The sequence below is a fragment of the Aquarana catesbeiana genome, linkage group LG08 (genome assembly GCF_042186555.1).
Source record: "Aquarana catesbeiana isolate 2022-GZ linkage group LG08, ASM4218655v1, whole genome shotgun sequence".
Taxonomy (NCBI): Eukaryota; Metazoa; Chordata; class Amphibia; order Anura; family Ranidae; genus Aquarana; species Aquarana catesbeiana.
The window spans coordinates 26181819-26194078 of NC_133331.1; the positions used below are offsets into that span (position 1 = coordinate 26181819).

Below are 12260 nucleotides of genomic sequence, written 5' to 3' on the forward strand. Positions count from 1 at the left end.
TCGAACCTGTGGTCGAATGTGCCTAACCTTAGCTCTATTAGTCCAAGATTATTCTACATAGAGAGAAAAGATTCGACATAAAGAGAAAAGATTCGACATAGAGATAAAAGATTCGACATAGAGAGAAAAGATTCAACATTATAGAGACAATAGCAAAAAAGGTTGAATGTGCCTAACCTAACGCTATTAGTCCAAGAATATTCGACATAAAGAGAAAAGATTCCACATGACGATTCGATGAAGCAGTCGCCGTGAGTGGACATATATGGTCAAATGCTCCGCCCATAGACTATAGAAGAAGTCTAATGTTGGTTGACTAGTAATAATAATTAATAAATATAATTATTACTAGTGTCATACAACATTAGAATTCTACTATAGCTTGTCCGCTGAAAATGTACAATTGCGGCATCGAACAGTTTAGCTGCTCCGTCGAATCTTCTTAGAACATTCGACAGACACCATAAGCCTTCAATGACAGATTCAACCTTAATTATTTCGGATTTTCGGACGAATGCATTTTTTTAATGAAACAAAATAAATAAAAACGAATTTCGGGAGTAACTAAATAAATGTATTTTTCAGACGAAAACAAAATTCCAAAACAAAATATTTCAGTGTGCACATGTCTAATACATATTGACAAAAAAGGTGAATGCTAATCTTTTTACCTAATGGAAATTAGGGATGATCTCCAGGTTTGGGTCGAATTTGAGTTCAAGCCAAGCCGTTTACCATTTGCCAAATGGGTGAACTAAATAACAAATTTTGGCCAGTTTGCCCACCCGCCAAACTTCCAGCTGCTGAAGCTGGAAGTCATTCCTTCAGCAGTGGTATTACTACTAAATGACAACTTCCCACTGATTGCTAGGGTGCTGGGTTGCACAGCTCCATTGGTTCACAAGAGACTGGAGGTTGCCTGTCAACAACAACATCATCACATTTTAACAACATGAACAAAATTCCCATATGATTGATATGACACCTCCTTCTGCATTGAGGGTTAATGAGCCAAAAGCAAATAAAAAGCAAAAAGTCCCTTAATGATGCTCGATGATTTTACTTAAGTAGTATTCAGTCAGATCTATTTTTTTGGTTTGTATAACTCCAGGATTGTGAGCTGCATTACCCCTTGCCCCTCCCCACACATTTTGAAGCAGACTTCAATAGGGAATGATTGCAACCATTACAGTCACCAGTGGTCTGTATGGAAAAGGATTATAGGGAGGGTAAACAAGAAGCTCAATTCACAGCAATGACTTGGGTCTCACAGACAGTAAGTTATAGGAAGGTTTACCAAAAAGAGACACAGATGACAATATTTCTAAACTGAGGAAAACATTTTGGTTGCAGTTCTACTTAAAATGTATTTAACCACTTCCCGACCACCAGCCGTCATATGACGACCTTGAATTTGTGCGGGTATATCTGAATGATAGCTGCAGCTACAGGCATCATTCAGATATTTTTTCAGCCAGCGATTCCTTACACCATAAGAATGATTATAGCAGCTGGTCAGCCGCTTTATCATTCTTACGGGCATCGAGAGGAGACGTCCCCCCTCCCGCCACCCTCCGGTGCTTCTACGGACTCACCGCTGCCATCAGTGAGTCGGAGAATGGATCCGCCGGCCCCGGATGTTTACCAAAGAGATTTTTGGTGGACCAGATAGTCACCGGAGCCTCTATGATCGTTCGGAGGCCGAGCACAATGTTATGACACCACGCTTGGCCTCTGCATTCAATCAAATGACGCCACCTCGGCTGGGAAGCCGAGATCATTTTTTCTTTATTTCAGCTGTCCAAGCCTAGAGGTGAGATGTGGGGTCTTATTGACCCCATATCTTACTGTAAAGAGGACCGATTATGCCATATTCCTATTACAAGTGATGTTTACATAAAAATGATCAAAAAACATTTTTTTTTTTTAAAGTGTCAAACTAAAATTTTTAAAGTAAAATTAACAATAAAAAAATTAAAGTGCCCCTGTCCCCGTGTGCTAGCATGCAGAAGTGAACGCATACGCATGAAAATGGTGTTCAAACAACACATGTGAGGTGTCATCGTGAACATTAGAGCGAGAGCAATAATTCTAGCCCTAGACCTCCACTGTGATGCCCCGTACACACGGTCGGATTTTCCGATGGAAAATGTCCGATCGGAGCGTGTTGTCGGAAATTCCGACTGTGTGTGGGCTCCATCGGACATTTTCCATCGGATTTTCCGACACACAAAGTTGGAGAGCAGGAGATAAAATTTTCCGACAACAAAATCCGTTGTCGGAAATTCTGATCGTGTGTACACAAATCCAACGGACAAAGTGCCACGCACGCTCAGAATAAATAAAGAGATGAAAGCTATTGGCCACTGCCCCGTTTATTGTCCCGATGTACATGTTTTACGTCACCGCGTTTAGAACGATCGGATTTTCCGACAACTTTGTGTGACCGTGTGTATGCAAGACAAGTTTGAGCCAACATCCGTCGGAAAAAATCCTAGGATTTTGTTGTCGGAATGTCCGAACAAAGTCCGACCGTGTGTACGCCTTATGACTCTAAACATTTAACCATTAAAAAATGTAAAGCATCGCCTACGGGGATTTTTAAGTACCGAAGTTTGGCGCCATTCCAGGACGTGTGCAATTTTTTTTAGCAGAGACCCTAGGGAATACAATGGTGGTCATTGCAACTTTTTATATCGTACAGTATTTGCGCAGCAATTTTTCAACCGCATTTTTTTGGGGGAAAAAAAATGTTTCATGTATATAAAAAAAAGTGCTAAAGTTAGCCTAATTTTTTTGTATAATGTGAAAGATGATGTTTCGTCGAGTAAATACATACCTAACATGTCACGCTTTAAAATTGTGCACACTCATGGAATGGCGCCACACTTCGTTACCTAAAGATCTCCATAGGCGACGCTTTAAATTTTTTTTTACAGGTTACATGTTTAGAGTTACAAAGGAGGCCTAGTGCTAGAATTATTGCTCTCACTTTAACGTTTGCGGCGTATGTAACCTGTGTGTATCTGGCTCTGATACTAGCCAGTGCCTCACCAGCCACTGACCTCACCGCACGTCCCTGGTACATAGATCACATCAGATTCATTATGCATCTTTATCCTCTTGATTACTCTTCCAAATTTTAAATTAGGAAATACTGAGATTTCATACTAGTTAATTTATTTCTAGGATCCTCTGGTCAGAGACGCAGTGTCCTGTCTGCAGAAGGCTGCTGTGGATGTGAGCAATGTATACACTTTGGCTCTGCTGGCCTACACCTTTACACTGTGCAGAGAGATAAAACTCAGGGCGGCTGTATTGGACAAACTGGAAGAAAAAGCTATACGAGAAGGTGAGGAATAGATTTACTAAAATTATTCTAGGCAGAAGTCATTGTATACTTTTAGCCCTCTTCTGTTGGGGCTGAAACTAAGTACCCTGATTATTAAAAGGGGGAAAGAATCAGATACAAAGATAATTACCCTGTAAGTGGAAAACCTAATAAAAGTGGGATTTAGGCCAATTATATATTAAATATGTTTATACTTTTTAACCACTTCAGCCTTAGAAGGATTTACCCCCTTCCTGACCAGGCCCTTTTTTGCGATATGGCACTGCGTCGCTTTAACTGACAATTGTGCGGTTGTGCGACGCTGTACCCAAACAAAATTGATGTCCTTTTTTTCCCACAAATAGAGATTTCTTTTGGTGGTTTTGATCACCTCTGCGTTTTTTTATTTTTTGCGATATAAGCAAAAAAAGGCCAACAACTTTGAAAAAAAAGCAATATTTTTTACTTTTTGCTATAATAAAATATCCCCAAAAAATATATAAAAAACAAATTTCTTCCTCAGTTTAGGCCAATATGTATTGTTCTAAAAAGGGGAAAATTGATTGGTTTGCGCAAAAGTTATTGCGTCTACAAAATAGGGGATAGATTTATGGCATTTTTATTATTATTTTTTTATTAGTAATGGCGGCAATCTGCGATTTTTATCGTGACTGTGACATTGTGGCAGACAGATCAAACACTTTTGACACTATTTTGGGACCATTGTCATTTTTACAGCGATCAGTGCTATAAAAATGCACTGATTACTGTGTAAATGTCGCTGGCTGGGAAGGAGTTAAACACTAGGGGATGATCAAGGAGCTAAGTGTGTTCCCTCTGTGTGTCCTAACTGTAGGGGGATGGGCTCACTACAACATGACAGAGATCACTGGGAGCAGTAGATCCCTGTCATGTTGCTAGGCAGAACAGGGAAATGCTTTGTTTACATATGCATCTCCCCGTTCTGCCTCTCCATGCCATGATCACAGGCCACCGGCGGACATCGAGTATGCGGGACCCACGGGCACGCTCCCGCGGTAGGCGCGTGAGCCCGCTAGGTGCTGATGACGCAGTGACATACGGGTACATCATTTGCGGTGCTAAACAATCAAGATAATAGAAATAGTAATTACAGTATCTATCTATCTATATATATATAAACATCTCATATTAGTCTCCAAACACAAAAAACAATGTAAGTTAACACAGTCTCTTCAAGTGAATACACAATGTGAGTGAACAAATATTTTGTGGAATTTTCACCCAGGTGCACCTCCACCTTGAATCATGTGAAATGCTTGCTTACCAGAGATCTAGACTTCAAATTCTAAGAGTCTAGACAAGCATGAATGATACACAGAAGATCTATTTGGTTCCCTCTGTTTAGGCTGAATAGGATAGGCTGACAATGAAAATCGCTCCAACTCACAAACCTTAGGGGAAAAAAAAGGGTCCACATAGTGTAAAACTGTATGATATTTTATTAAAAGAAGATGATACTAACAACTCACACAACTCCAGATAAAATCCAGCATGTAAAAAATCAATGGTTTCGCATGCCCCTGAGGATGCCAACTCTGACGAAACGGGTAGGGCGGAGTCCATGTCTGTGATGTTACCACGCAAGTCAAGCCTGTCTACATGTGGACTCGTTTCCAGGAACTATTGATTTTTTAAAATGCTGGGTTTTATCTGGAGGTACCTTATATGGTTAAAAGTATGTGGACATTCCAGTAATGATTACTGTCAAAGCTAAACCATGCAGTATAAAAAGATGTTTTAGACAACTGTCACCCTGCCCTGAACTAGCCCTTCTAAATATAAGTATTATTATTATTATTAATATTATACAAGATTTATATAGTGCCAACAGTTTACGCAGCGCTATAAAAGGGAGACAATACAGTTATAATTCAATAAGATACAAGAGGATTAAGAGGGCCCTGCTCAGAAGAGCTTACAATCTAACTACCCGAAGGACTACAGACAGGTTGTAATGCACATACTTCTAGCAGCCAGGTCTCTAATCCTAAGGCGGTGGAAGTCAACATTAGCCCTCCAACCTATCAGAAGTAACCAATATTGTTCATATGAACCAAACTAACCCAAAAACTTCTAGCTTTTAATTCACTCTCATTTAATACATTTCAAGAAGCATGGAGCATTTGGCCAAACGCTTAAGTATGTTTTACTCAAATTGTACTTTATAATCCACTTTACTTATGATGATCTGCAACTGTTGACCCTGTACAAAAACGTTTTATACAAATTTTTTGTTAAACTCAAATTAAAATATAATGTTTAAAAAAAAAAGATATTTTAGATAACTGTGCACTTTAAAACTTTTGGCAACAGTTTGTGGAAGGCTCTTTTCTGTTCTAACATGGCTGTACCCCAGTATACAAAACCATGTGCTTGAAGATATGACTTAATGATTTTAGTGGGGGAACTCAAGTGACCTGCACAGAGCCCTGACTTGAGCCATTCTGAACACTTTTGGGAGGGATTGCAACACTAATAGAATGCCAGGTTTTTTTGTCCAGCATGAGTATTTGACTTCAGCAATGCTCTTTTGGCTGAATAGGAACAAATTCCAACAGGCACTCTCCATGTTCTGCCCACTATTCTCAAAGGATTTCCCCTATCATACATTTTAGTCTACACTTCAAAATATCCTTTGCAGAAAAGCAAAGGCTATTATAGTCACAAAGAGGCTGCCCACCCCTTATTAATACTCATGGTTAGAATAAACTCATGGTCAGGTGTCACCAAAATTTTGGCCATATAGTGTTTGACAAAGGATTAGCAATGAATTGTGGTTTAAGAGAGAACTGATGTCTATTTTTAGACCTTTTCCCTCTAAAGCTTCGTACTGGGCTATATGATGGGGTTGGGGAGGGAAAGGGAGAAGGAGATGGAGAATTGCCTCATTAATTAGGTATATTTGTCAAACCTAACTCTAGCTTTGATGTGTCACAATTTTCTTTAAATGCCTTTTGCAATGTCTCCTTTTGTCCTGGCTCATGCCAATCCAAATTCTACAGACATCCTGCACAACCTATAGTAAGGTGCTATGTTCAGTTTTTGGAGCAAGACAAGATCATAGTGTAATTATGTGGTGTCGTCATATTTACAGATGGACAGCTCCACTGGGCGCGGGATTCTGCTCCTCCCATTCAAGATTCATACTGGTACAGAGCCCCATCTGCTGAGGTGGAAATGAATGCCTATGTCCTCCTGGCTCTACTCTCTGGACCTAAACCTGACCTGGGCAAAGCTACAGAGATTGTGAACTGGCTGAGCAAACAGCAGAACCCCTATGGAGGCTTCTCATCTACACAGGTAACTGATAACATTCCAGTGCATTACATATCTCATTGCCACTTAAGATCAAGTCCACCAAAACATAACACCATTACGGCTGAACTCTGGTAGGTTAAATCACTACTAGTTAAATGTCTCAGTGACTGCAAGAAAATAAATGTCAACAACCCAGATACCCAGTCTGTACAGCTCCAGCAAAGCCATGGACAGAGACAGATTTGAAATGTGCACATGCTTGGCTAAAACAGACCTCAGCAAACAACATATACAGTATCTCACAAAAGTGAGTACACCCTTCACATTTTTGTAAATATTTTATTATATCTGTTCATGTGACAACACTGAAGAAATTACACTTTGCTACAATGTTATGTAGTGAGTGTACAGCTTGTATAACATTTGTGAGGGGGTTAGCTCGGCAGCGGGTGTGTGTAACCCCCTGAATGGGTTCACCACACAAAATCAGGCACAGCAGACAACTTTGTGAAAAAAACAAAGGTGCAGTTTATTTATACTATATGCTGTGAAAAATATAACAGCAAAACAAAAAGAAACATGAAAAGAAATCCTGGCCAGCTTGACTGCTTACTACACACGTAGATTCCCTATTTAACAACTAGGTGCAGCCTTGTGCTGCCCCAGTCCCTATCTCCCTGTTTTAGAAGTTTGCCACACAGGTGTAAACTCACCGCACAGGACAGATACCCCACTCCCCAGTCTACACACACAGAACTGGTTCCAGGGTGCAGCATCTCCCTAAGCATGCCCAGGTTTTTGATATAGGTCTTAATGAGCCCACTTACTTCAGCTGGGCTCATTAAGCCCGGGTTCACACTATGCCGAGCTGCAGATCACACAGGAGAGCTGTGCGTCCCTGTTCCCCGTTTCAGGGACGAATCAGGGACGATTCTATGCCTGAATTCGGCCCTGAAACAGAGCCAAAGACGCACAGCGTTTTTGTGCAGTGTGCTCCGCAGCCGCCCCGGAGATATGTGAACCGGCTCCATAGGGAGCCAGTCACATTCTCCTACTATGCGAATTAGATGCGGGGAAACGCACATCTAATTCGCATAGGTGTGAACCCGGGCTAACTCTTCCCTAGGGATGAGCCGAACACCCCCCTGTTTGGTTTGCACCAGAACTTGCGAACTGGCAAAAAATTTGTTCGAACACGCGAACACCTTTAAAGTCTATGGGACACGAACATGAATAATCAAAAGTGCTAATTTTAAAGGCTTATATGCAAGTTATTGTCATAAAAAGTGTTTGGGGACCTGGGTCCTGCCCCAGGGGACATGGATCAATGCAAAAAAAGTTTTTAAAACGGCCGTTTTTTCGGGAGCATTGATTTTAATAATGCTTAAATTGAAACAATAAAAGTGTAATATTCCTTTAAATTTCATACCTGGGGGGTGTCTATAGTATGCCTGTAAAGGGGCGCATGTTTCCTGTGTTTAGAACAGTCTGACAGCAAAATGACATTTCAAAGGAAAAAAAGTAATTTAAAACTACTTGCGGCTATTAATGAATTGCCGGTCTGACAATACACATAAAAGTTCATTGATAAAAACGGCATGAGAATTCCCCACATGGGAACCCCGAACCAAAATTTAAAAAAGAAAATCACGTGGGGGGGTCCCCCTAAATTCCATACCAGGCCCTTCAGGTCTGGTATGGATATTAAGGGGAACCCCAGGCCATTAAAAAATGGCGTGGGGTCCCCCTCAAAATCCATACCGGACCCTTATCCGAGCACGCAACCTGGCAGGCTGCAGGATAAGAGGGGGGGATGAGAAAGCGCCCCCCCTCCTGAACCGTACCTGGCCACATGCCCTCAACATTGGGAGGGTGCTTTGGGGTAGCCCCCCAAAACACCTTGTCCCCATGTTGATGGGGACAAGGGCCTCATCCCCACAACCCTTGCCCAGTGGTTGTGGGGGTCTGCGAGCGGGGGGCTTATCAGAATCTGAAAGCCCCCTTTAACAAGGGGACCCCCAGATCCTGGCCCTCCCCCTGTGTGAAATGGTAAGGGTACCCCTACCATTTCAGAAAAAAACTGTCAAAAATGTTAAAAGAGACAGTTTTTGACAATTCCTGACAAATCTTCTATCTTCCTTTGGTTTCTTCCTCCATCTTCTCCTTCTGGTTCTTCTGGTTCTTCCTCCCGTGTTCTCGTCTGGCATCTTCCTCTGCGGTGTCTTCTTCCCTTCTTCTCCTTGATCCGCTCCACATTCATGATGGCATGGAGGGAGGCTCCCGCTGTGTGACGCTTCTCCTCTTCTGACGGTTCTTAAAAATGGGGGCGGAGCCACCCGGTGACCCCGCCCCCATGGGGACAAGGTGTTTTGGGGGGCTACCCCAAAGCACCCTCCCAATGTTGAGGGCATGTGGCCTGGTACGGTTCAGGAGGGGGGCACTCTCTCGTCCCCCCTCTTTTCCTGCGGCCTGCCAGGTTGTGTGCTTGGATAAGGGTCTGGTATGGATTTTTGGGAGGACCCCACGCCATTTTTTTTTAAATTTTGACCGGGGTTCCCCTTAATATCCATACCAGACCTGAAGGGCCTGGTATGGAATTTAGGGGGACCCCCACATCATTTTTTTTTTTTATTTTGGTTCGGGGTTCCCCTGTGGGGAATTCCCATGCTGTTTTTATCAATGAACTTTTATACGTATTGTCAGACCGGCAATTCATTAATAGCCGCGAGTAGTTTTAAATGACTTTTTTTCCTTTGAAATGTCATTTTGCTGTCAGACTGTTCTAAACACGGGAAACATGCGCCCCTTTACAGGCATACTATAGACACCCCCCAGGTACGAAATGTAAAGGAATATTACACTTTTATTGTTTCACTTTAAGCATTATTAAAATCACTGCTCCCGAAAAAAACGGCCGTTTTTAAAACTTTTTTTTGCATTGATCCATGTCCCCTGGGGCAGGACCTAGGTCCCCAAACACTTTTTATGACAATACCATGCATATAAGCCTTTAAAATTAGCACTTTTGATTGCTCCCATAGACTTTTAAAGGGTATTCCGCGACTTTCGAATTTGCCACGAACACCCCAAATTGTTCGCTGTTCGGCGAACTGGCGAATAGCCGATGTTCGAGTCGAATATGAGTTCGATTCGAACTCGAAGCTCATCCCTACTCTTCCCCTGCAGGACTCCCAGTACTCCCCCTGGTGGTATAAGTCGGCATAAAGCCTGAATCTAGGCATACATATTTTCCATCCTGGATGCAACCAGGTGATTTTACCTGACTGCTGTCACACAGTGTAAATTTTGCTGTCCCCTCAAAATAACTCAACACACAGCCATTAATGTCTAAACTGCTGGCAACAAAAGCGAATACACCCCTAAGTGAAAATGTCCAAATTGGACCCAATTAGCCATTTTCCCTCCCGTGTCATGTGACTCGTTAGTGTTACAATGTCTCAGGTGTAAATGGGGAGCTTGTGTGTTAAATTTTGTGTTATCGCTCTCACTCTCTCATACTGGTCACTGGAAGTTCGACATGGCACCTCATGGCAAAGAACTCTCTGAGGATCTGAAAAACAAAGAATTGTTGCTCTACATAAAGATGGCCTAGGCTATAAGAAGATTGCCAAGACCCTGAAACTGAGCTGCAGCATGGTGGACATGACCATACAGCAGTTTAACAGGACAGGTTCCCCTCAGAACAGACCTCGCCATGGTCAACCAAAGAAGTTGAGTGCATGTGCTCAGCATCAAATCCAGAGGTTGACTTTGGTAAATAGACGTATGAGTGCTGCCAGCATTGCTGCAGAGGTTGAAGGGGTGAGGGGTCAGCCTGTCAGTGCTCAGACCATATGCCACACACTGCATTAAATTGGTCTGCATTGCTGTCGCCCCAGAAGGAAGCCTCTTCTAAAGATGATGCACAAGAAAGCCTCAAACAGTTTGCTGGAGACAAGCAGACTAAGGACATGGATTACTGGAACCATGTCCTGTGGTTTGATGAGACCAAGATAAACTTATTTGGTTCCGATGCTGTGAAGCGTGTGTTGTGTGTTGTGGCAGGTGAGGATTACAAAGACAAGTCTTGCCTACAGTCAAGCATGATGGTGGGAGCGTCATGGCCTGGGGCTGCATGAGTGCTGCCGGCACTGGGGAGCTACAGTTCATTGAGGGAACCATGAAGGCCAAAACGTACTGTGACATACTGAAGCAGAACATGATCCCCTCCCTTGGGCCGCAGGGCAGTATTCCAACATGATAACGACCCCAAACACCCCTCCAAGATGACAACTGCCTTGCTAAAGAAGCTGAGGGTAAAGGTGATGGACTGGCCAAGCATGTCTCCAGACCTAAACCCTATTGAGCATCTGTGGGGCATCCTCAAATGGAAGGTGGAAGAGAGCAAGGTCTCTAACATCCACTGGCTCAGTGATGTCGCCATTGAGGAGTGGAAGAGGACTCCAGTGGCAACCTGTGTACTTTGAAGCTTTTGTAAACTCCAGAGAGGAAGAGCATGTCTCTGCCGAGGGAACAAACAGGCTCAGGTGAGTAAAACAGGGGGGCGAGGGGGCCGGTCACTGTCAGAAATGTTTTCACCTTAATGCTTAGGATACATTAAGGTGAAAAAACAAGAAGGTTTACAACCCCTTTAAGGCAGTGCTGGAAAATAATGGTGGCCACACAAAATATTGACAATTTGGACCTTTTCCCTTAGGGTTGTACTCACTTTTGTTGCCAGTGGTTTAGACATTAATGGCTGTGTGTTGAGTTATTTTGAGGGGACAACAAATTTACACTGTTATACAAGCGGTACACTCACTAGTTTACCTTGTAGCAAAGTGTCATTTCTTCAGTGTTGTCACATGAAAAGATATAATAAAATGTTTACAAAAATGTGAGGGGTGTACTCACTTTTGTGAGATACTGTATACCTACCTTCCTTTCATGCTGAGGTACAAAGTACATCCTTCTGCTTCTTGCATTAAAAAGAGCAGAGAAAATTGAGTACTGTCCGTGATACTTTTTTTATTTATTTTATTTGCACTAACATATCATTTTTCATGGACAAGCTTTCGGGTGTGTCCCCTTCTTTAAGGTCCAAACAGTACTGATTCCCAAAAGTTTTAGCAGAAAGTAAAATGTTAAAACAAAACAAAAAAAAATCTCTGAGGGAAAGGAAAAAGAAAAAGAAAAGAAACACATACAAATCAATAGTATGGCAATGGTAATAAAGCTATTAGCAAGTGAGATAAGAGAGAGGGAAAGCTATAGATTGGAAGGGGGGGGGGATCCAGTCTATAGCTTTCCCTCTGTCTTATCTCACTTGCTGATAGCTTTATTGCCATTGCCATACTATTGATTTGTATGTTTGTTTTTCTTTTTCCTTTCCCTCAGAGATTTTTTTTTTGTTTTGTTTAACATTTTGCCTTCTGCTAAAACTTTTGGGAATCAGCATGGATCAGCATGGATTCATGAAGAATCGTTCTTGCCAAACCAGTCTACTAACCTTCTATGAGGAGGTGAGTTGCCATCTAGATAAAGGAAGGCCCGTAGACGTGGTGTATCTGGATTTTGCAAAAGCATTTGACACAGTTCCCCATAAACGTTTACTGTACAAAATAAGGTC

The 12260-nt window shown here is 42.2% G+C and overlaps 1 protein-coding gene across 1 annotated transcript in view; it reads left to right on the top strand.

Moving 5' to 3' along the window:
* Nucleotides 1-12260, top strand: part of LOC141105646 (alpha-2-macroglobulin-like) — a 267675-nt gene that overhangs the window by 233541 nt on the left and 21874 nt on the right. The window contains exons 28-29 of the mRNA XM_073595621.1: nt 3190-3352; nt 6468-6673. Coding sequence (XP_073451722.1) covers nt 3190-3352; nt 6468-6673 — 369 coding nt within the window. The remainder of the gene's footprint in view (nt 1-3189; nt 3353-6467; nt 6674-12260) is intronic.